The 26,547-nt window shown below is 42.3% G+C and overlaps 1 protein-coding gene across 3 annotated transcripts in view; it reads left to right on the top strand.

The window, feature by feature from the left end:
- The window catches only part of abat (4-aminobutyrate aminotransferase), a 45,539-nt gene that overhangs the window by 602 nt on the left and 18,390 nt on the right, over nucleotides 1-26,547 (top strand). The window contains exon 2 of one of the 3 annotated variants that reach the window (XM_034594513.1): nucleotides 20,798-20,937. In XM_034594513.1, the coding sequence (XP_034450404.1) occupies nucleotides 20,848-20,937 (90 nt within the window). In that variant the 5' untranslated portion in view covers nucleotides 20,798-20,847. Of the gene's footprint in view, nucleotides 1-20,797; nucleotides 20,942-26,547 lie in introns of all 3 variants that reach the window. The other 2 variants (XM_034594514.1, XM_034594516.1) reach the window with 2 other exon arrangements.

Here is a 26,547-nt window from a genome sequence, read left to right as displayed (position 1 = left end):
CTGCTGCTCCTTTAGTCTACATGGATCCAGAGCAACTGCTCCATGTAGCTTCACCTCGCTCAGAGCAGTTCAATGTGTTGTTAAAATCAGTCCAGCTGTATAGCAACATGAAGTTGATTTAAAAGCACAGTGAAATTGAAACATTGTGAAATTGATGTTTATCAGTAGATGACAGTAGGATCTTTGTTTAAACTTGTAGTTGATGTTGTTGAAGGGCCCCCTGCAGCTCAACACACACACTGATTTTGCACACAGGGGCACCTCACGTGATTTGCAACAGAATTGGACTTTTTGTTCTTGATTGAAATTACTAAAATGTAATTTGGTTTATTTCACATACTGCTAGTTCTATACACTATTCTTCAATAATTCAGTTTAGATAGTATACAACTACTTTATCATTCTAGAATGTATTGGCATTGTAGATGGTGTGCTTGTGAAGTTATTTTCAACACCTTATTGATCACTCGTCTCAAAAGCTCATGTACAAACGAATGAGACTGTTTGAATCTTTTCCAGTTTTATGTATTAGTTTATTGATAGAAGGAAATGGCTCACAAAGACAAACTGACGGTTACTGGTGTGTTGATTTCAGTTTTTTTCGGTCAAGATGTGTCACCTAAATTTTGTTACCTGATTTTTGTTTCCTGTTGCAAGCCTCTCAGTTGTTAGGGGCTAGGACAGGGGTATTCAATTACATTTATTATTATTCATTATCTATCGGAATCGGAAATTAAAGCCGATAAACCGCCTGGTCGCGCTCATGACATCATACATCCGTGCCTGTCCATACCAGCGTGATGTGTTTACGTCGGAACTGAAAACTGCGTCGCCGGTTTGTAATTTGTTCACACTTTCTGAGAGCGACTGTAGGATTGCAATTTGTAACAAATGTGCAAAGGTTCCGTGAGGGGGAAAAACATTTGCAAATTTAACAATACCAAACTCATAAGTCACCTTAGAGTCTGTCATCGCGATGACGATGTGTTAACAGGTAGGCTTATTCCTTCTGCCTACCTGCACAGCGAAATAATAATTCTAAGGGATGAACAGACGTTTGTCTCTTCAGCCATCAATCTCGTGGCATTGTTTATTGCAGAACTGTGCACAACCTGCTGCTCTCCGTGAGAGTCAGGTACAGGGTGAGACAGGGTAAACATCCCCCTTATAAGGTAGTGGTGTCATCAGTCACACGTGACTCCATGCCATATGAGGCGCAACAGCGCCTCCTCCTGAACAAATATAGTTACATGCATTCATACACTCATCCACTCTCAACACTCCCACTTATGAATGACGTGTATACTGTACAACTTTTACATAACCAAATAAACAAAACAAAAACATGGCATAGTCAAATGTCAACATTTTACACACCAAACATGACTCCTGCAAATTTCCTCAGCTTAAGTCTGGAGGCGGGCTTTGTCATAACATCTGCGTCGTCTGTGGGACAGTAAACAAGTGACATCTTATCTTCCCTTATGGTAGACCTAATGAAGTGATATTTGATGTCCACATGCTTAAATCTTTGTCTACACACAGGGTTCCTAACAAGCGCAATTGTCCCCTTGTTATCCTCATAAACAACAGTTTTCTTATACACATAGGTATCTATACCTCCCAGTAGTTGCTCCAAATAAATACACTCCTGTATTGTTAGAGCTAGAGCCATGTACTCTGCTTCGCATGTGGATAATGCTACCGTGGGTTGCTTCTTGGCTTTCCAAGAGACTAAGGAGCTGTCTTTACCCATACTCACACAATACCCGGTGGTACTGCGTCTGTCACTAGCGTCCGCAGCCCAGTCTGCGTCACTATATGCCCGTAGGCCTAGACTCTCTCTGCTCTTTCTGAAACAGAGCTGTTTGTCTGCAGTACCTCTCAGATAACGCAAAACATGTTTCACCGTAACCCAATGTTCATCTGTAGGGTCAGCAAAATGCTGTGATAACTTGCTCACCACGAAACATAGGTCAGGACGTGTACAGGTTGTCAAGTAAATGATACTGCCGACAGCCTCCCTGTACTTCTTCACATCAGACATTTTAGGCGCATCTTCAGAGTAACTTTGGGTCACATGGTGTTTCTCTAATTCTACACTCCTGCATGTCGAAACGTTCCAGTATCTTTTCAACATACCTCTTTTGTGACACTTTTACACAGCCGTCAGACTGGCTGAAGTCCATGCCCAGAAAATACTTCAACCTACCTAGGTCCTTCATCTTAAATCTGGTAGAAAGCATGTTTTTCACTTTCTCTAGACTCTCGTTGTTGCTGGCTGCAATGATAAGATCATCCACCCAGATAACTACTATTACCTTCCCTGCCTCTTTAGACTCTTTTGTGTAGACGCAGTGGTCTGTCGGGTTCTGAGTGAAGTTGTCATCTACTAGACATGTGTGGAGCATCTCATTCCAATTACGCCCCGACTGCTTCAGGCCGTAAATTGACTTCTCTAGTTTACACACTAGCTTCTCTCCCTTTTTTTCGTAACCTTCAGGTTGTTCCATGTAGATATCTCGATCAATGGGGGCGTGCAGATAGGCTGTTTTCACGTCCATTTGATGCAAGATCAAATCGTCTTGGGCTGCCTTCTGCATCACTACACGTATACTTGTAAGATTGGCTGTTGGTGAGAACGTCTCGCCATAATCTATCCCTGCTCTCTGACTGTATCCTTTCGCTACAAACCTAGCTTTGTACTGGTCGTGTCCGTCAATGTCACCCTTGATCGAGTATACCCATCTTCCTCCCACTGTCTTCCTGCCCTCTGGTAACTTAGTCAGGGTAAAGGTCTGGTTGTCCTCTAGGGACTTCATCTCCTCGTCCATCGCTTTCTTCCACTTTCCTGACTCAGTTGATGTCATGGCCTAGCAATAATCTACACTAGCGAGTGTACTGTCATCATCAGTATCTTCCAGAGTATAATCTCTCAGATACCCCGGGGGTTTACGCTCTCTGGTGGGATATCTCCCACTGTCTGAGGCATGTGACGTCACCCTAGGGTGCTTCTCGCCATCATCCTCTGGTGCTGACTGTGGACCTTCAGTCTGTACATCTGTGCTCAGTACACTAGGCTGTGGAGTCTCTACTCTCTTGTCACAATCTACTTTGGGGTCCAGTCCTAGCTCCTGTGTCTGAGTCTCGTTTTCACAGGTTGTCTTGGTAACAAACTTTACCAGTCTGTGCTTCTGCACTTTTCCTTACCGGGGTAGTAAACTAGATAGGCAGGACTGCCCTTGTCATGCCCTACAAAGAGTCCTCTCTCACACCTAGAATCTAGTTTTTCCTCTGTCTTGCTGGTAGGCATAGCACACTGACCCGAATTATGTATCCTGGCTAGATTGCACTTTTTACCTGTCAGTGCTGTATATGGGGTAGTGCCTGTGTGCTTGTTAAAGCACCGGTTCCTGGTATAGGCTGCTTCCTGGATGGCATAGTGCCAAAGACTCTTAGGTAGGTCACTGTCGATAAGCTTACATCTGGCCATCTCGAAAAGAGTGCGCCCTTCCCTTTCAGCTGTCCCGTTCTGGTGCGGGGAGTAAGGACAGGAAGTCTCGTGTCTGATTTTGTTCTTTCTCAGTAGTGTCTGAAACTCTCTGTTATTGAACTCGGTCCCGTTATCTGATCTAATGCATTTCACAGTGCCATAAGGCGCTACATCTGCCAGGTACTTCTCAGTGGCCTGAACTGCATCACTTTTTGCTTTCAGGAAGTAAACAAACACTGCCCCCGTACACACATCTGTGAAAGACTGCATGTACTTGGAACCATCTATGGACTCATTGTTTACTGGACCAGCTAGGTCTGTGTTCACCAGCTCAAGTGGTGTCTTTATCTTATCAGTCGGATCTCTGTTTCTCGTTTGAGTGAACTTTCCCTCTATGCACACTGCACATTCTTTATCAGGCCTACACTTTGCACCTTTAATGTGCATGCCTTCTGTTACATCCTGCAGCTTCAAGATATCCTCGTAATTGCAGTGACCCATTACCTCATGCCATGTCTGGATATCATAGCTGACATGACACACATCATCTACATCACACTCAGTTTGCAAGTAGTACATCCTCTTACATACATAAATATCAAACCTTGTGCCATCCGGCAACACTATGACATCTTTACCTTCGTCGAAGAACACTTTGGCACCGTGAGCGGTAGCAGACTTCACTGAGAAGAGTTCTTGGGGGTACGAGGGGATGTAGAGAGCGTTCTCTAAAGTCACTGCACACCGGCGCCCCTCACTGTTTATGAGGCATACCTGTGCATCTCCCCTGCCTTGCGACACCCCGACGGTACGCTTCCCGTCTGCCAGCTCCATGCTGTGTCGCTCCGGCTTGAAGGTGCTGTCGAAGCTCTTGAACTTGCTCCTGTCGTTGATGATGTGGGACGACGCGTCCGTGTCCACGATCAGTCCCTTTCTCTGGATCTGCAGCCGTTGCCCTGAGAGACTGGCATCTTCTGTTTGTGCCCAGATGGCGCCCTCCTCCCGCGGCTCCCCGGGCGCCATCTGGTTCACGACCTGCTCTACGGCCACCGCCGTTGCCGCCGCCATCTTGGAAACACGCACACCGGGCGCTCCGTTCACGCTCCTTCTTTGTGCACGCCTTGTCTGTGTGCCCCCTGCTTTTGCAAAAACTACACCAAACTTTCTCTGTGCAGTCATCCCTTCTGTGGCCCTTTTCTCTGCACCGCCAACACACCATCTCCACTGGCCCGGTCTTTTTCCTTGGCGCCGCTTGGGCCCTCAGCACCCTTTCTCCTGCCTCTTCTGCGACTGGGTCTGAGTCTTCTGAAGCCTCGGAATTCCTCAACTTTGCCTTGAACTCTCCCAGCGTCATGTCCGCTGAACCATGCGTCACCATCAGTGTGAACGGCTTGTACTTCTCCGGTAACCCCCTCATGACCATCGCCATCATCAGTCCCTCACTCGGTGCTTCACCTGCACCCCTGAGTGCCGTAATGATCTGCTCAGCTCTGATAACGTATTTGGTTACAGTCTCGTTGTCAGCTTTCTTCAGCGCAGTCATTGTTATGTACAGGGAGACAATCCGGGGCCTACCTTTTCCGATGTAGTGTTCTTTTAACACTTTGAGACTCTCTCGGCCCTTGTCCTTCGTGTCTCTGAATATCAGTCCCAAGCTCATATTGTCAAGTAGCGGCGCCAATGCACAATAGGCGTCCGCATTCAGCTTGTCATCGTTAGCCTTTTCTTCCCAGAGCTCATACTCCTCTGCTCTCCCGTCAAACGTGGGCCACTTGCTCTTGCTTCTGTTCGCCATGGCTTTTTGTGTTTGTAGCTCAGTTTAGCTCCTTTTTAGCCTAGCTTTAGCTTCCCGGTACTCCCGATGCTAAACTAGCTCTTTTGGATAATCCTACTTCTGTATGCTAGCGCAGTCTTGCTAGCTATCGACGCACGTGTCCGTCAAACTTTAGAATCATTCTCGGTTGCTGGGCCCATAACCTAGGCTTATTCCTTCTGCCTACCTGCACAGCGAAATAATAATTCTAAGGGATGAACAGACGTTCAGAAGTTTGTCTCTTCAGCCATCAATCTCGTGGCATTGTTTATTGCAGAACTGTGCACAACCTGCTGCTCTCCGTGAGAGTCAGGTACAGGGTGAGAGGGTAAACATCCCCCTTATAAGGTAGTGGTGTCATCAGTCACACGTGACTCCATGCCATATGAGGCGCAACAGCGCCTCCTCCTGAACAAATATAGTTACATGCATTCATACACTTATCCACTCTCAACACGATATATGGCGAGAATACGAGGCGTTTGCAGCCAACGTTAGTAAGGGAAAAGAAGGTCAAAGTGAGTGTCAGTGCAGCAGTGCCTATCCAGCAGGCATTTGAGAACTGCAGGAAGTTTGCTAGATATAGTCCACAGGCTAAAGCAATTAATGACAGAATCATGGAATTTATCACTCTTGATGACCAGCCGTTTTCCTTGGTAGAAGACAAGGATTTCCTCCTGACAGGAAACACAAACCAACCTTCCACAATAAAGCAACTAAACAAAATATCTTACAATTTCAATATGAAACAGACATCATTGCATGCACTCGCATACAGCAGCCTGTCAGTTCTAAAAGAGCCCTCATTTTTTAATGAAGGATGCACTTTATATTTTGTTTCAACTAGTTGTGTTTAATAATTCTGTTCAGAGATATTGTCAGTGCATTTAAATTATTTTGAATTTTTATGCAAAACATTTGATAAGATTTATGTTACATGAAGGCCAAAGTATAGAGAAACCTTCCTTACTCATGCACTAAAAGTGCATAAGCTATCCTCAACCTTTTTCCTTTTCTTTATTGAGCATTATATTCCATTTGCTTTTGACAGTTTTAATGAGGCTTTCAGTTTAATAAAGCCTTTATTTTTGATCGCACATTATTTTATATTAGTTACTCTTTTTAAACATTGACATGTCTTATTTGAGATTGACATGTCTTATTTGAGATGTCCTTTGGAGGAGAAATTTTCCTGGAATATTAATTCATCCATATTTGCTTACTATATTTTCCAATTTTACCCTCAGGTGTGCATCAACTACAGACTATGAGCTTCTTTTTAAGAAACATTAAATTATTATCGTAGCGGCATGTGAAACATGTTATTCTACACAATAGACATCAACACTGGATTACTCAGATTTTCTTTCTCAAACCGTTGAGGAGAATGTCTGTGTTTGCATATTTCATAATTTAAGGCCCAGTTTAAACTGTTAATCTGAGTTTTAGTATTAGCACACAGGTTAGCCGAAGTGCAAAGAATGCTGAATGGGTAGTATAATAAGTCACTTGACATTTTCAACCTGGGCAAATCTCAGACATAGCTGCACTTAATGCAGGCACTTGCACGATCATTTTTGTGATGCACCCTGGGGTGATGCTGATTTGGGAGTGTGAAAACATCCTGTTAGCCTGGATTAGCCTCTTTGTTACGTTGCATATTTGTATCAGTTTGTTACCAAGTGAATGCAGATTCTAACAAACCATTTTAAAATGGAGCTGAAAGTAGGGATGCACCGATATGGAAATTCTTGGCCGATACCGATATTTAAAACAACAATCTAGCCGATAGCCGATACCGATATTTGTTTATTACTTGAATAATATGAAAAACAGAAAAAGTGACAAGTGTAACTTTAGATGCCATGTTGAAATCCTTGGTGGTATTACCCCCTCTTGAAATGTCGGCTGAACATGTCTTGCAAATTGCTAAACGGCGATCTTTCTCTGAGACAGTGAAGAAATCCCACACAGCCGACGCTGCCGACATTGTCTCTGCTGTTTGTATGTAGTACCTGTTGCGCATGTGCACACCGGACCCGCATTTCTCCGCACCGGTCAGCCCGCGATTCTCCGCTTGTTGTTGTATGTAACCCGTTCAATGACGTATTCTCCAAGCAAGCCTTTAGCCCCCCCCCCCCCCCTCTCTTTTTATCTATATGACTGCTTGTGTGGCTGTAGTGGATGGGCAGAGGGGGACATTTAATTATGTGATTGGGAAAATTAAAACTCCAGGACAACAGAAGGGGAATACAAAGTATGGGATGCATATTTGATCATTTATATCATATAAAATATGTCATTTATATCGTTTAAAATAATTTTTCAGTCTGTTTCCTGGCGCAATACGCTCGCTCGCACGCCGAAACCATCGGTGAAGGGCGCTGGCGCGGCGCATCGCAGCCCATGTGAACCACACAAAGGTTTAACAGGGAGGTGGATGGGAGGCGCCTGGCTTTCCTTGGCGCGGCAGCGCCCGGTGGAAACACGGCGTCAGTGTACCATAATCTGGATGCCAGATTGGCAGGCTGCAGAAAACATACCAATGAACATCGGCCAATGTTATCGGTGAAAGTCAAGTTTATTACAGATACGCCGATGGCAGTAAACGAGGCGAATATCGGCCGCTACCGATATACGGCCGATACATCGGTGCACCACTAGCTGAAAGGATTCTATTAGTGTGTAAATTTATTTTTCAAGTACTGGTGCAGTTGCCGTTCTGTTAGTATTTCTTCACAAAATAGGAGATGTTGACATTGATATATGTTAGAATATCTAAGCTTCAGAATCACATGTTGGGATACAGTATGGATGGGCTGAATCAGCTCCCTTTTTAAGATAAATGTTTTTTTCATTCATTAGGAGATTCTCTGCTCAGACGCTTAAACAACAAATCCTCCAGAGGATTCTGGTGAGGGGTTGTAAGGCAGGTAGGCAATTCCGCTGCGGAGATCATGTGCTTTTGTTTACAGTGCATCAACACCGGCGACTGCTCTATAACAACAAACACATTTCATTTTGTTTTTATCAATTTTAGCGTGTGTTGCATGTTAGAAGAGTCATGAACCCCTCCACTCGCAGTAAATCTTAGTGTATGTCTGTGTGCAATATCATTGCAGTGATCATGATTGTGCTGTCAGGTGCACAGAATGCATAGTGTGCACTGAAGACCACTTAAAAATGTGGTTATTCAGAGCTGGTTCATCAGGTGTAAAATGATCAGGGAGGACCAGGGGTACTTCCTCTGGAGCTTGCCTGATGCCCAGGCCACACTGGCTGCGGTTGCATCACGGATTGGCTTGCCTTTCATTCCAGCATCTATTTTAACAGATTAAAGCTGTTGTTCAGCTACCGTTCTCTCACTCTCTCACTCACTCACTCACTCACTCACTCACTCACACAACCATTTAACTGATGCGCAACAGGTGAAAAAAAAAACTTCCCATTTCAGATCACTCGTCAATGATGAAAAGAAAAAATGTATGTATAATGACATCGTCGTAAAAATTATATTAATTATGGCCACTTTCAAGGTAAACCTTATATACAAAATATAGCACTGACAGGGTGTTATGCCCAGGGACACACTGGTTGTCCTGAAGCAGACAACAGAGACAATAACAAAAACTGACCTTGAAAATGAAGGTAAATAAGTAGATATACCATGGCTATCTCCCAGCTATTCTAACAAAGCTATAAAGTCTTCCTTAAAACTGCTTGTTGCTCCAATTTAGCTAGCAGTGCGCTGAGCAGCTACAGGCTTTTGTGTTGTATTTATTTGAATGCACAAGTCTGTAAGCCAATCAGGGAATGACAATTTAAACTGTCTTCCTGTTTGGTCAAATAACTTCCTTTTTAATCATACTCTCTCACACAAAGGTTATAGTGGTGGATGTAAGACTTTAGATGGGTGTGTGTGAGAGTATGATTGTGCGTGTATGAAAGTATAGTACTGTGTGTGAAAGCGTATGATGGTGCAAAATGTACAGTTATTGTAATGTGTCAAAGTTACAGGTAGGGACATCAGTGCAGTTCGGTTAAAGGGTCTTATTGATGAGGCTTATTGATGAGGCCGGCAGCAGTCAGGAAGAAACTGTTTTTGTGGCGCAAGGTTTTGGTCCTGATGGCCCGCAGCCTCCTGCCAGAGGGAAGTGGCTTAAAGAGTCCATGTCCAGGGTGAGCGGGGTCGGCCACAATCTTACCTGCACGTCTCAGAGTCCTGGAGTCGTGCAGGTCCTGGAGAGAGGGCAGATTGCAGCCGATCACGCTGCAGTCTGGCCCGGTCCTTGGCAGTAGCAGCAGCGTACAATACGGTGATGGATGAGGTGAGGATGGACTCAATGATGGCAGTGTAGAAGTTAACCGTCATCAGTTTTGGCAGGTTGAACTTCTTCAGCTGCCGCAGGAAGTACATTCTCTGCTGGGCTTTTTTGATGAGGGAGCCGATGTTCAGCTCCCACTTCAGGTCCTAGGTGATAAAGGTGCCCAGGAAGCGGAATGACTCCACAGGATGATGGGGGTGGGCGGGACTTTGCGTTTCCTGAAGTCTACAGTCATCTCCACTGTTTTGAGCTCCAAGTTGTTGTCACTGCACAAGGTCACCAGGTGGTCGATCTCCCACCTGTAAGCAGACTCGTCCTTGCCAGAGATGAGTCCGATGAGGGTGGTGTCGGACTGGTGACTGGAGGTGCAGCTGTTTGTGTACAGGGAGAAGAGCAGAGGAGAAAGACAGCAGCCTTGGGGGGGATCCGGTGCTGATGGTCCGGGGGTCAGAGACATGTTTCCCCAGCTTCACACACTGCCTCTTATCAGACAGGAAGTCTGTGATCTACCTGCAGATGGAGTCAGGCACGCTCAGCTGTGAGAGCTTATCCTGGAGAAGAGCAGGGATTATGGTGTTGATGGCAAAGCTGAAGTCCACAAACAGGATCCTGGTGTAGGTTCCTGGGGAGTCCAGGTGCTGGAGGATGAAGTGGAGAGCCATGTTTACAGCATCTTCTACAGATCTGTAGGCGAACTGCAGAGGGTCTAGAAAGGGTTTGGGCAGAAATGTAATGGCACCGTCCATGTGTTGCAGTTGAAGAGTTGAAAGAAATAACGGTAAAAGGATATAAACGTCGTGTTTATTACGTCTAACACTGTGGTCCTTGGTTTTTGGGGGATGGGGATGATGGTGGAGGATTTGAAGCAGACTGGCACCTACCATGTCTCAAGTGAGGTGCTAAAAATGTTTGTGAACACTGCAGAGTTCAGTGCATGTCTGAGAGCAGCTCTAAAGTCCTAGAGAGGAGAGAGAGACCATAAACATTTGTGCACCGTCAGGTTTCAGCTCTCACTAGTTGTTATAATGAAAACAATAAGAGTGATAATTATGGATGTAAAGATGTTATCAATTATAGCAGCAACAATTCATATCATAGTAATAATAATGATAATAATTGTTGTTGTCTGAATCCTGCAGCTCTGGAGTCAGAGATACCTGCAACGAGAGAGAGAGACAGAGACTATGTAGTGACATGTAGTAAAATAAATAAATACATTTGGTGGCAGAGAGACAGAAAGAAGGGGAGAAGTGCTCAGTGCATGATGGGAGTTCCAATGGCAGTCTAGACCTACAGCCGCATAACTAGGGATGGTTCAGGACTCACCTGACCCAGCCCTAACTATAGGCTTTATCAAAAAGGAATGTTTTATGTTTAACCTTAAATGTAGAGATGGTGTCTGCCTCCTGAACCCAGAGTGGGACTACAGACTCTTGGAAACAAAAGAGAGCCTGTATTTTGGGAGCAGAGTGATCTATTTGGATAATATGGTGTTGAGGAGCAGGATCTTGAATTCTATTCTGAATTTTACAGGGAGCCAATGCAGAGAAGCTAAGACAGAAGTAATATGATTTCTCCTTCTAGTTCCTGTCAGCACTCGTGCTGCAGCATTTTGGACCAACTGGAGGCTTTTCACAGACTTACTGGGACATCCTGATAATAATGAATTACAGTAATCCAGTCTGGAGGTAACAAATGCATGGACTAGTTTCTCAGCATCCTTCTGAGACATTATGTTCCTAATTTTCACAATATTGCGCAGGTGGAAGAAAGCTTTCCTAGAGACTTGTTTTATATGTGGGTCAAACATAACTCCAAGGTTCTTCACAGTAGAGCTGGGGGCCAAACTAATACCATCCAAGGTGACTATCTGGTCAGACAGTGTTTCTCTGAGATGTTTAGGGCCAATTACAATTACCTCAGTTTTGTCTGAATTTAGAAGTAAGAGGTTTTGGGTCACCCAGGCCTTGATGTTCTTGAGACATTCCTGAAGTTGAACTTAGTGATTAGATTCATCAGGCGTCATATATGTACAGCTGGGTTTCGTCTGCGTGACTATGAAATGTACATGGTGCTTTCTGATGATGTTGCCCAAAGGGAGTGTGATGGAAATTCATCTTGAGATTTGAAATAATGAAATTCTCAGACTGGAGTTGCCTTTGAGTCTTTATAATAGTAAGCTCTGCAGAGGTTACACAACAAGCACGGGTGCTCAAAATGGAACTGGCCGCAAGTTCACAAAAGCCAGAACTTATACAAAGAGGCGTTTCATAAAACATAATATGAAAAAAGACATGAAAGACATGAGATCATCATCTGTGTCTGTCCGTCCGCTGTAGCAGTTGGAAGAAAACATCACCAAATAAGGGCATACACCCTGTTTATCAAGGTCATAGCAGTGAGACACCGCCAAATAAGGGTTCCATCCTGTCAGGTAGACAGTATCACAGCAGTGAGACACCTGGTCAGTTGAATTTTCCACTACAGGAGCATACTGTATATAAGGTGAAGAGTATCGGTCCAATGACTAACTTGTGTGTGCATGGAGGAGTCAATTAACAAATTGAAATCTATTTGATAAATATGACTTAAATCAGCCTAATGCCGTTCCTTTAATCCCTACATGTTGTTCCAGTCTCTGTAACAGAATCTTATGATCTATGGTGTCAAATGCTGCACTAAGATCCTGCAGGACAAGTATTGAGACAAGTCCATTATCTGATGCCATGAAAAGGTCATTAGTAACTTTTAACAGTGCTGTTTCTGTGCTGTGATGGATTCTAAATCCTGACTGAAAGTCTTCCAACAAACCATTACTATCTAGGTCAGGGGTCTTCAACGTTTTTCAGGCCAAGGACCCCCAAACTGATAGAGATGGAGCAGGGACCCCCTACTATATATATTGTATAAAATTGTGTTTTATATTAAACTGGACCTAGTGCCATGTATAAACATAGCTACCCTGTTATTGTGCATTCAATACTAAGAACCAGGAATATCTTGCAAAAATGATTGCAAAAGGATTTGTGGGTGAACTAAATGTTGTCGTTTTTTTTATTTGTTATTTGTTCTATTTTTTTCTTTTACAAAGGTATCTTCTTTTCAATAATATTGCAGCGTGCGTCCTTGTGTCTGGGATCTTAGTCAGCTGGGGACTGAATAGGCTCTTGGCCAATCACGGGGAACCTGACAGAGCCAGCGTGTAACATGCGGCCTCGTGATTGGCACAGCAGCGATTGGGGCGGGTCCTCCTCTTTGTGTACAGGAGGCTTGGAGGGACTGGTCTAGGCTAGTCTCCTGCTGTGAGTGAACCGGTGCCCAGCTTGAGAGAGCTCCTGTGTGTCGCTGAATGTGTGCATTGCTGACTGAAAAATAACGTCTTCTGCCTCCATTTATCCGTTCGCTACAATATGTTGGATTCATGTTGATGTGTATTTAAAGACATTTAAATAAAAATTGGTTGGAAAAAAAAAAAAAATTATTAAAGAAATATATAAAAAATTGTCTAATCAACCAAAAATGTCGCGACCCCCCCCTGCAGTACCTCCGCGGACCCCCTGTTGAAGACCTTTGATCTAGGTAATCACACAGCTGTGTAGCAACAGCTTTTTCAAGGATTTTGGAAATGAAGGGCAAGTTTGCAATGGGTCTATAATTAGCTAACAGCTCTTGATCAAAAGTGGGCTTTTTAAGCAGAGGTTTAATTACTTCTACCTTAAAAGCCTGTGGTACGTAGCCAGTTAACAAAGACATGTTAATCTGATTTTAATATGGAACCGTTAATTAGAGGAAAAACTTCTTTAAAAAGTCTAGTTGGGACAGAGTCTAATAGACAAATTGATGGTTGAGAGGAAGAAACTAGTGAAGTCAGCTCAGAAAGATCTATTGAAGAAAAGGGGTCCAAATATACATTTGTATCTGTGCTATTCATGGGGAGGAGGTGGAGAATTATTTCCCTGATGGTTATAATTTTATTTGTAAAGGGGCTCATGAAATCATTGCTCCTCAGACTTAAAGGAATAGATGGATCAGTAGAGCTGTGACTCTCTGTCAGCCTGGTTAAAGTGCTGAAGAGGAATCTGGGGTTGTTCTTATTTTATTCTATTAATAATGCATAATAGGAGTTTCTGGCAATTATTGAGTGCTTTCTTGTAATTTATCAGGCTATCTTTCCAAGCTAGGTGAAAATCATCTAGGTTGGTGGAATGCCACTTCCTCTCAAGCTTCTGTGATGTCTGTTTTAAAACAAACTAACCCAAAGAAGCACAGCAGGCAGGCAGTGTGAAAAAAATAATTAAATAAAAAAATTAGACAAGTACATAAGCAGTGTCTTTATATATAGAGCCCTGACTGCTGATAGGCCAGCCTGGAGGACATATGTAAAGTGCCTTGAGATAATTTCTATTATGATTTGGCGCTATACAAATATAATTGAACTGAATTGAATTGAATTGAATGAAATGAGCAGCATGGCCAGTCACAGAAGTAGACCAACCATGGGGATTCAAAGTAGAGAGCAAATAGAGGAGAAGGACAAAAAGAACAATAGGAGGAAAAGGGGGGGAAAAACTCTGCTCCTGTCTGGCACATAACTGTAATAGAAAACCAGGAGTTATAATACATAATCGGTGGCTGGTTGTGGGTGTGTGCCCAAAGTTGGTGGGTTTTTTTGAGTGTGGTGAACACAGACAGCTGCACTTTTTGGAGAGCTAGGGGACTTGTCAATATTTCTACTAGATTAGCAAGAAACAGAACTATTCCTGGGATGAAGCCACTACGTAATTGATTATGTAAAAGTAGGGCTGGGTGATAAAACGATATCGATAATTAACGGGATATGACTTTTCTCGATAGAAGTTTAAGACGTGTCGATATAACTCATCCCGTCCATGTTTTGACAGACAACGAACAGCCAATGATAATGAGCATAGCGCCACTTAACACCATCACTGATCACAAGTCATTAGGACACGTACAGGACTGACGTTTACTTTGTGTTTGTTTGATTCTCTAGAGATTATGAGAGACGTAACGTGAAGCAAACAGTCAGGACATCAGAGTGAAAGTAACCGGAATGATACAGTCATGATCCTACATCATCGATTAATAACTAAATACATGTGATTATCAGTTTGTGTGTGAAGACTCAGGCACGCTGAGAATTAGACTTGATCCCAATAAGCCTGAACCTGAGTGTCACAAGAGTGGCCTTTGTTTTAACAGATACCTTAACAAAAGGTTATGTGCACTACTACTCTCTTTCTCTCGCTTTCTTTGGAAATGAGGGTAGGCATTTACAAGAAGCAGCTGTTCATGGCTTGCATCTCTCGTGTGTGTATGTATGTGTGTGTATATATATATATATATATATATATTAAAGGTTTATTTCCGGAACAGGCCTTTTGGTTCGGTAGGCAGGTGTACCAAACGAATACAGCGAGTTCACGTGCAGAACTAATTTGTCTGAGTCTTAAATTCCGAGGGTCAACTTTCGTGAAGGACCGGATGTGCTGTCGGCTCGTGGTCATAGCGACCGCAGACAGAACAGGAGTGTGAAGACCCTCCCTCATCATTTAAGTCCCCTGTGTGGGAACCAAATGGCAACCAAGCGTGACGTCACCATTGGTTTGTGAACTGCTGTTTTGAAGCTGAGAGTTTCCAATTTCATCAGCGCAGAGTAAACACGACCACCTACACCGGCTACTGACCACACCGAACTCTCGACTGCGCTGAGAACTAGCTGCTAACACAGTTAGCCTCCATCATCCAGGGTAAAGTTCATGTTAAATCATCTGAAATGCCAGTGGTGCACATGTCCACATATTTCAGAGTTTTAACTGAAGTTAGCATGTGAACTGATGTTAAATAGTGTGGTGTAAAATATTTTCTAACACTGTTTTAATCTGCAGAACATGAAGAGACGTCAGAACAGATGTGAGCTGCTACATGAACCGTGATGAATAACTGCTCCTGGACTGTTTGCATCACCATCATTACAGTTAAACTACAAACTGTTAAACGTTTTAAATGTGAGAGAGCAGCTTGTGTTCCTCCAGGCTTTGGACTTTTGCTCTTACAGTAAACAGACGAAGTGCTGTAAGATTTATATGAAATACTACTTTACTATTGTGCTTTCTCATTTCTAACATTTCTACTGTAAATTATACTCACTAAATATTAAGCACTATAGATTAATCTTCCTAGAGTGAAGATCATGTTTACCTTGATCCACAACTGTATTTCATTTTTGTTGGATTATAAATTAATTAATGTAGTTTAATGTGCAATAAAGTTATCTATGAAACATTTTACTACTCATGATTCTAAGGGAACATCTGGTAAAAAGTAACAGCAGCAACATGTACAGTATTGTAATCATACAAGAACACTTTGATGAACATGTTGTTGGAATTTTAAATTAATCACAGGCCTTTTACGTTTTGGTTTTAATCAAATCAATCATTGATAATTAAGATATCACCAAAGTGTCCTGTTTGATTTATTATAAGGGGTAAATGTGCAAAAACCAGGTAAGTCATCTGTAGTCAATGGGAAATGTACTCAGTACAGTTTAATCATAAATATCAGAGGTTAAGTAAACACTTTGGAGCAGGGGTCACCAACTGGCGGACTCCGGTCCAAATCCGGACCGCGAGAGGTTTCCATCCGGACCGCGACTCTCCATTAAAAATATATATATAAATACTTCGGCGGCCTTGTTTGACTTTTAAGAGACTTTTAATCAGGCAAAACGACGCCAGCCCAGTGGAGCCGCTTGGGTCCTATGGGTTGCTATCATATACTGTGTAGCCGGGTTGCTAGGTAGAGAGAAGCACGCAGACGGAGATGAAGGTGATGAAATATGGCGTTATCAGAAGTTAGGGAAAGTTGACGTTGAAAACCGAGTCTTCCGAGCAGAGTGGACAGAAAAGTATGTGTTTGTTCCTCCTGCAGTGAGCTCAACAAGACCGGTGCGTCTCATTTGCTCTGAGTCTGTTGCGGTTGTCAAAAGCGGCAATTTAAAACTCCATTATGAAACCAAACACAGACACTTTGAAGACTCGGACCCGGAGCAGTCCGAGGTAAGGACCCGCAGAATCAATGAGCTCAAAGCCCAGTGTGAGCGGTCTACGCGGGTCCTCTCTCGTCCCCTCTCCGCACAGCAGCGGACATACGAGTGTTCGCTGAGAATACAGTGGATTTTGGGACAACATTAAAAGCCCTTTACAGATGGGAGCATCGTTAAAGAGTGTTGTGCTGTGTCCGAGACACTTCTGGATGGAAAAGAAAGACGTGAACTGACAGAAAAAATTTAACAAATCCCCCTCTCAGCCACAACAGCCACAAGACGCACAGAAATATTAGGAGCGGATGTTCAGTCACAGCTCACTGCTGCTCTTAAGAGTGCACCGTGCATCGCTTTAGCAGTTAATGAATCAACTGATATTAGTGACAATGCTCAGCTTTTGGTATATGTCAGATTTTACCACGCAGACAGGAACGATTTCTGTGAGGACATTTTAGGCATCACAGCACTTACAACACACACCAGAGGGGAAGACATACTTACTTATAAAAGAAATGTTAACACAGAGAGGTATCAGTATGAAAGATGTTGTGTCCATCACCACCGATGGAGCTCCCTCCATGATATCACTGCATTATCCATCAGTCTGTTCTGTGCTCTGCTCTTTCAGAAGAGTATGCAGAGGTTATGAATACTGTGATGAAACTTATCAACTGTCTCAGGGCATCGTCATCACATAAACATCGCCTCCTTCGAGAATTCCTGACGGAAGTTGATGCAAATTCAAATGACCTACTGCTGCACTACAATGTGAGATGGTTGAGCAAAGGCAGAGTTCTAGCACGCGTTTGGGCCATTCGAAATGAAATAAGTGTTCCTGGAACAACAAGAATCATAAGGCCAGACAGTTTGCTCATTTTTTGGAAGATGAGAGAAAAAATTATTTTATGGCCTTCTTAGTTGACATAACCTCACACCTAAATGACCTCAACTTAAAACTGCAGGGCAAGAACAACTCTGTGTGTGATTTGGTAGCAGCTGTCCAGTCTTTCCAGCGGAAGTTGGAGATTTTCAAAGTGGATCTCCAAGAGAACTTTACACATTTTCCAGCAATGAAGCAAATTCAGGGGGAGAGAGATATTTCTTCTCATGTTGAGTTCATACAAAAACATCGTTTTGATGACTTCAGCCTGGGAGAACAGGTCCTCCTTTTCATTCAGAATCCTTTTCTGGTCAAAAATGTGACCACGTTTTCACAGGAGGCTAAAATTACCTTCAGGTGGGTAGATATGGCATCTCTACAGATGGAACTTGTTGATCTGCAAGCAAATGTAGTACTGAAAGAGCAGTGTGGAGTTAGTGATGCTGCCAGCTTCTGGCTACAGACTGTACCTGAGAAAGTTTTCCCTTGTCTCAGTAAAGTGGCAGTACACACCTTGACAATGTTTGGCTCCACATACAGTTGCGAATCAGCATTCTCAACACTTAACATTTTTAAGACCAAATACCGTTCAAGAATGACTAATGAACATTTACACACCTGTTTGAGAATGGCACTGACCCAATTCCTCCCAAGGTTCAAAATACTAGCAGAGAAAGCTAAAGCCAATTTCTCCCACTGAATTAGGGAAGTAGGCCAACAGACAATAGGCTACATGTGAATGAAACTATGAAAATTATTTCTTGTTCTTTTTTCTAAGAAGTTTTTGCTTCAATCTTTAAGTGGTTGTTAAGCTCAGTTCAACTTAAAGCACTTTATATGTTTGTCTTTGAGGATGTTACATCTTTATGGTTAAATGGAATGTAGGCCTATATGCAAATTCCAAGACAGAATGTTTATTGCACTTTGTTTCATGTTTGTCCAGAATAGGCATTGTATTTTTGCCAGTTTGTGTTTGATTTTGTATTGTTACAAAAGCAACCTTGTGCAATAAAAATGTTAATTAAGCTGATTTAGTCAGAGCCCATATTTGTATGTCTCTAATTATCCGGACCCCAGAAGGGGAGGAGGGTTGATGTCGGGACCTCTTGCAATTCTAGGTAAATCATTTGCAAGTTATGTTTTAAAAATGTTACTACCACCTTTAAAAAAAACAGCAGAAAATCAGTAAGAGGTAAACTGAATCGGAGAATATAGAGAAACGTGTGTGTGTGCGTGCGTGTGTGTCTTGGCTGCTTGTAACTATGTAAGCGTTGCAAAGGGGGGGTTTGTGTGATAACGTGTGCTGTAATCTCATTGATGGCTGACTTTTTAGCCTAACTTCGACTGTAGCTGTTCATCATGACTCTAAACTTTTGAGATTTTGCGAACAAGTTTTTTTTCTAGCATAACCCAGACAAGCCAGAACAGATAAAACCTTTGGTCATCGTACATCAGAACTTGAATGTTGGATGTTATTAAATGAATGCACACAGCACACAATATAAATATGGTTGGATTATCAGTAAGTCAAATTTTTAAATACTTTATTAAAGTGTAAACTGGCATTTGTGGTTGGGACTGACCCCGCCAACACAGCATCAGGAATCAAAGTCTGTTCCCCAGTCAAGTATAGTGAAGTTGGCATTATTGCTGTTATGCCTCCTTTGTGTTCCGATTCCAGTTTATCCCAGTTCAGTCTTGAATGTGTCCCTTCAACTGTCAACTCACATAACCCACCCCAACCCTCCCGGGCATACGAGTGTTCCCATACTCTAAACCAGTTTAATCCAGTTCACATGTTGCCAAGAAACTGTGTGTGCGCTTGTGCGTGCCTGTGTGTAAAGGACCAAGGTTTCCTTTGCTGTGTGAAAGCTGGAATTTTCCTGTTCTTGCTGCCAGTATTGCATAATAGCTTAGTAGATGATAGAGGAGAGAACGAATAGCCATGCATTTCTTTGCCTTACTCTTCCCAGTTTTCTCACAGTTCTTCTTTTGTCATGGAATAATAGTACTATAGCTGTGCACAAAAATGTCCACATTTTTAAGACCCACAACCAGTTGTTACATTTCAATCAATTCAACATAGTCACAGCCCTATGCCTTAATCTGTTCGTCCAGGGTCTATTCCCAGATGAAGGCAGAGCACAGTTGTAAATGAGCTTGGTTCTAGGTGGTCAGCAGACATTTTGCAGATAGACTTTTGTTGAACCGTGCAGGTTCAACAAAAGAGGTTCATGATACGAGAGGTTCCTAAACCTTAGCCACTGTCTCTCTGTAACCTGAAACAAATATTTGTCAAAGTGTAGAGCAAATAGACTTGATAATTATAAACTGCTCACATCTTTTGAAATGGGCTGCCTATAAAAGTATTACAGAGATGTTAACACCTTCTCTGCATTGCAAAAAAAGGCAATGCACCAGTATCTGACATCAGAAAATTACTGTTTATCGAATGATCACAAATGATCAGCCACCACCAGCTGTTGCAGGCTGTGATACCAACTGCAGGATTGATAGAGCCTGAGATGGAACATATAAGATTTGTCTCAAGAAAAGATTAATCTAACAGAAAGTTGTTATAGTATGCGAAAAATGACCTGTGTGTGTGTGTGTGTGTGTGTGTGTGTGTGTGTGTGTGTGTGTGTGTGTGTGTGTGTGTGTGTGTGTGTGTGTGTGTGTGTGTGTGTGTGTGTGTGTGTGTGTGTGTGTGTGTGTGTGTGTGTGAAGTCATGGAGGTGTTTGTGTGTGTGCACAGAGGATTCAGAGTTGTTTAAAAGCTCCTGAGCTCACTTCTGAGTCAAGAAAGCAAAGTAACTAGTAATGTGTGCATAACTTTTGTTTCGGATGAATTAGTTAATGTAATTTTGTTACATTTTGATGAATAATATTCAATTCAATTTTATTTGTCTAGTCCCAAATCATAATATACATTATCTCATATATATTGTCAAGACCTTAAAAATTATAGAGAAACCCAACAGTTTCCACAATGAGCAAGCACTTTGGGGACTGTGGAGAGAAAATGTCTGGTCATTAACTGGAAGAAACCAGTTAGCAGAACTAGATAAAAAGTGGGCGGCCATCTGCCTCGAATTTATACTTACCCAACCCTGCTGGTGAATAAGAGGAGCTGGTTTAGTGTAAAGCTCGATGATCAAGATAAATTAGTGGATGCAACAGCAGCTCACTGGTTCTCTCTCTCTCTCTCTTCCTATAGGTGACTTGGTGAAGTAAGATCCTGATAGCACTTGCTGCCTCTGTCCTGCCATGGCGTCCTCATTGATCAGCCGTCAGCTTTCTCTCTCCCTGCCGAAAAACCTATGGCTCAGTGCTGCAGGTAAATCAAGCTCTTCAAATACAGTTCAGCCTGCATGTGTTTTAATGACTACTCACTTTTATACATTTTTGTTGATTAACCTAGAGGTGTATCTTAATCATTAATTAAATGTCTTGTTACCAATTGCAATGAACTGCTGACTTAGAAACGACTGTTAACAACCTTTTTTTTAATGTTGGATTGGTCTTAAATTCTGGTTGGTTACATTGAAGCAAGTCTTAGAGAGCAGATTATCATTGAATTCTACCAATCAGATTTGAGAAAAAAATCTAAACATTGTGTCCTACTTTATTCTCACTTAAATATCCTCAGCAAATATGAAGTTTTGATCATTCTGATGTAACCTGGTGTTTGTGAAAAAAGGAACATGACTGAATAATCAGTGTAAATGTGTAACTGGCTTCACAGAGACCGCTCACATTGATGTGTCAAAGGTCCTCTCTCCTGTCAATTATCAGTAGACCAATCTATTTCATTTAGATTTACTGCTTCACTTTAACCATTTAGCAGATGCTTTTAACCACCACCATGGTTTTAATGTCAGTGGATATTTCTCTGTGAAAAGCATAGGGTTGCAAAATTCCGGGAATATTCAAAGTTGGAAACTTTCCATGGGAATATACGGGAATTAACGGGAATAAACGGGAATTAACGGGAATAAACTGGAAATTGTGTGGGTAATTTATACTAACTGTATTTACCTTGTCATATACAGACATAAATATAAACATTTTGTTTTGTCATAAGCTGATTTGAGCCCTGAGGAAACTTTGGGCACTTGACTATATGCTTCTGCATCTTTGTAGCATTCTTAACATAGGTCTTTGCACAGTATTTGCAAATGTACACATTTCCTTTGCCTTTCCTTCTACATTGGCTGGGGTGAAATGTCTCCACACACGAGATAGTGCACGTGGCATTGTTCTGTAGAATAAGATGAGAAAAAAGCTTGTAAAAAACACTAATGCAATGCCAGAGATATAAATAGTTAGCTAAACAATTGGAATCGTCTTTAAAAATATTCTACAATTGATGGATAAATGAATAGAAATAGGCTAGATGAACAGATGAACAATCCTCAATCAGCATGCTTATATATTTTCCCCAGTAATATCATCAAAACTTCCCTGACTAGTCCTTGGGCTAATGCAGTAGTGTGGCCTCAATAGCCCTGCTGTAGTGTGCAGGATGCTGGGAATTATCTGCGCATGTGATGGAGAAATGCACAGTGCAGGGTTGAAATTCAACGTGCAGTGTGTGCTGCATTCCATACATCTTTAAAATAGAGTTTTGAATAATTTTTTTATTGCTCAGCGTTTAATTTGCGGTAAATTTTTTTTTTTTTTAAATTCCCAAAATTCCCCAGCTTAACTTCCCATGGAAAGTTTCCGGAAAGTTTCCGGAAATTTACCGGAAAGTTTCCGCCCCTTTGCAACCCTAGAAAAGCATGACCTCGCAATGGAATACTTAATAGGCAATTTAACCCTACGTTTTAAAGGCTCCATATTGTGTAAAATACATTTTTCTGGGCTTTTACTATCTGTAAATACTTGAAAGGGGTCACTAGGTACCCTCAAAGTATGAAGTCATTCAAAGAAATATGTCCTTGAAACAGCTTGTTTGAAACTTCCTGAATACGATCACATATATAGATTTTAAGGCCCCTCCTGTTCTCATTTCTCTATGGGTAATATGGAATATATTATAATTATTTTTCCAATTTCTTTTAAAGGCTGAATGTACGAGCATAAATATACAAAAAGAAAGGCAGTTGTGCAACTTTATCTATTCAATGCACAATATTCGAATTAATATCAATTTATATTTACAGCATCTGTTCAATGCACAATATTTAGCTTCAGTTCAACAATATATTCTGCTACTGCAGCACAATATTTTTACATATAGGCTTTGCCTTGAATATGGCAATAAATATAACTATTTCCTTGTATAAAAGTAGTCCTGTGTACTCAAATAAATACCAGTACTATACAGTATGAAGCTGTGCATCTTCCGCTGCTGCAAATATTTCACAATAAAAAAGCCTTTTTAAACAAAAGAATGAATTCGGTCAACAGAAACGCTGGAACTGCTTTTATTTTGAAGCGCATACAGAAAGTGTTGCAAACCATTTATGTTTGTGACATAAAGACAGATAAACATTAAAACTCGGGTGAAAGATAATTTTCTCTGTTTAATTCTGCTGTCAAGCACACTGTTTTATCTGTCTATGTCACAAACGTATTTCCGACAGTTCCCGAACTTGATTAGTACATAATCCAACTTGTATATGAAGGAAATGCAGTAGATAAACCAACAGCTCCGCCACTAGAAGCGGACACACTGCGTGTGTGAACAAAAGACAACCGACAACACAGCTGGTCTGCGGCAGAACGCGGCCTGTGAGTTCAGAGAGTTACAGACATCGACAGCGAAGAATGTCGAGATCAACAGGTAGATCGCAACCATGACTCTAACGGATCCACCCCTTTTGTTGGATTGCGAGGAAAAGGATGTGTCCAACGACAACGATTATCTGTTGTCGAATGGTGGTGACAAGGATTATAAATCTTCTTACATACCACCTGCGCAGGCTCTCAGCTCTCCAAGCCTGGCCACTGCAAAGTGGGGGGACTGGGGATTCCATGGCCCACAATCGTGACGGAAGCCCCAAGTCCCTCTACAAGGGGAAGAAAATACCTGAAGCTAAACGGCCGCAAGACAGCTTCTCCCAGAGAGTGAGAACACTGGCCAGGGGCTACAGACTCCAACTTTCCACAATGCCCCCTCGTTTCAACAGTCTAATCACTTCCTGTGCGCAGGGGGAGTCAGCCTGGGTGTTACAGGAAGAAATATCTGCTCTATTAAACAAAAATGCCATACGATATATGTATATTTGAGGTCCGCATTTCAGGACACAATGTACGAGTACCTAGTACTCCCATTTGGCCTGTCACTGAGCCCGAGGGTGTTTTGTAAAATGTGTCGATGCCGCAATAACCCACCTTAGGGAGCGGGGTATCCGCTTGGCCACTTATCTGGAAGACTGGCTGCTGCAGGCGTGCTCAGATCAACATTGTGTTGACACACCTGGCCGATCTGGGTTTTGTTGTGAAGAGTGAAAAGAGTGTGTTAACACCGAAACAGCACATAGCCCTTCTGGGTCTCACGTTAAATTCACTGGCCTACATGGCTTTCCTCTCAGCTGAGAGAGTGGACCTGAATAGGTCTCATTTTGCCATAACAAACGATTCACGTACAGGCTTTGCTCAGGTTGTTGGGATTAATGGCTTCAACTCTATTGGTAGTGAGACTGGGCAAGGTTTTACTTGATAGATTTTCGACATTGGGTGGCTTCTTTCAGACTGGAAAGTAGTCAACAATGGATGCCAGCCTGTCAGGAGTATCTCCAACATGCCCGTATCAATTATTTGGAGATATTAGCAGTGGTTTCTAACGCTAAACATTTTCTAATGTTCTTCTGGAGACATCACCATGGACAATACAACCACAGTGGCGTATATCAATCGTCAGAGGGGTCTATGTTCCAGTTTATTACACACTCTTGCATGCAGACTGATATTGTGGAGCGAGGCACATCTCCTCTCTGTGAAAGTGACGCACATTTCCAGGATTCAGAATCTGGGTGCGGACCTTTTGTCCACGGGAAATCACTTTCTATGCGAAGCGGGACTCTGCATCCGTCTGTAGTGGATCAGATATGGTCACGTTTCTGCCGCTGGGCAGTAGGGTTGCAAAATATATCAACATTTTATCGTCATTATTATAATCACATGCGCGATAGACTTATCGCAAGAGACTGCTTGATAAGTGGTGTTCCATTGTGCCATACATTCACACTCTGCATGTCATTGTATTTGGCCAATCAGATGGAGCCCTGCTGGCCTAGATGATAAATTAAAGATATTCAGATCATTGTCTGGCTTTTCCTTCAATGAATCATTGTCGGAATAAGAAGAAAATAGAGAGAAAACAGGGAATTTTAAAATAGATAACGCTCCGCCTCCTCCGAACTAAATTCTTCCGTTGTTCAAGTTTGTCCCGAGTCAAATTCATCACTATTAGTGGTTGATTATATAAAATAATTATGTAGCTTATTTATGATGGTACCAGAACCTGAGGGAGAAGTCACACACACACACACACACACACACACACACACACACACACACACACACACACACACACACACACACACACACACACACACACACACTGACTATGCTGGTCTCGCTCTCACTCTCTCGCTCTCTGGTAAGTCATTAAATAAAAAATATGTTAACAAACAAGTTCAACAGCCCGGTTTGCTTTAGTAAATGAACCAACTGTGAACACTTGGAGAATTTTTTTTATATATATATACTTTTACGTCCAAACATGTATGAAAAGACAAATTATCACTGTAAGTGGACTTAGTGGAGCTGTGTATGGCTCCCTTGGTGTCTGCCCAGGACTTGGTGGCCGAGATGTGCGCCTTATTCCTCGGGCTGTGGAACTGTCCATGGTCTCTGCATCTGTAGCCAGGGACTGTTTATGTTGATTTATCGCAAGTCATATCGCTATCGCGATATACAACAAGGTTACCGCATATCGCATGTTTTCCTAATAATGTGCAGCCCTACTGGGCAGTGGACTTGTTTGCGTCGAGGGAGAACATGCAGTGCACACTGTTCTTCTCCCTGCACGACCAGAGTGCAATACTGGGAGTGGATGAGTTCGTGCACGAGTGGCCGCGCATTCTACTTTACGCATTTCCCCTCTGGCTTTGATTCCCCCGACATTGTTCATGGTGCGGGAGAACTGTCTGTCACTGATTTTAATCGCCCCTCACTGGCCATTGGTTGGCGGAAGCCCCTTCTCGGTCACCCGTGGCCCCTCTGTGCTGTGTGTGTCAACCTAACTTGATGTGCGTGTAACTCTATTTTAAAGACATGTGAGCACCTTGCCAGTCTTTAGAATCTCACTATGTGAGTCAAGCTGTGTATTCATTTTAGTATTGTACTTTTGCTTATAAATTTTTTAAAAATGTGTTTTTTTAGTTGTAGTACTTAAAACCTTCTGATTGAATGAAATTTAAAGTTAGTGAGTGTAGCCCAGTATTTTGACTAATCAGAAAAATGTTGTTGTAATATTAGCAAGCCTCCTGAAACATGGTTCTTCACCAATACCTTGGTTTATTTATTTTTTGGATTATTTCCCTTGTTTTTTCTATATGTCGGGATTGAATCATGCGTAGATTTGTTTTTGTTTTTCTCTACAAGAGTGATCATAACTGTATCATAGATAGAACATCTGCTAATTCCAGTCAGCGCAATATGCATTTTTTGAGCATGTTTAACTGCAACCAGTTTAAAGGCATTACAGTAAAAGGGAAGATGTCTGAAGGTGACTTGAACTCAATCAGCTGCTATTATCTGTATCATTACACACAGCTCCTGAAAATAGGTGACGCTTTGCAAATTAGCTGGTAAATCAGAGTCGCTTTGAGGCACAGCTCACCATGGAAGCCTTGCACTATGCCCATATTTTTTAAGACACTGCAACAGAGAAATGTTTCGATCTAACACACATCTTTGTCAGGAATTGCTTTCAGTTCAGTGTGTGGATCT

This window comes from Hippoglossus hippoglossus, chromosome 8 (genome assembly GCF_009819705.1).
Source record: "Hippoglossus hippoglossus isolate fHipHip1 chromosome 8, fHipHip1.pri, whole genome shotgun sequence".
NCBI classification, from domain to species: domain Eukaryota; kingdom Metazoa; phylum Chordata; class Actinopteri; order Pleuronectiformes; family Pleuronectidae; genus Hippoglossus; species Hippoglossus hippoglossus.
Note: the sequence above shows the minus strand (reverse complement) of the source record. Positions and strands in the feature narration are given on the sequence as shown.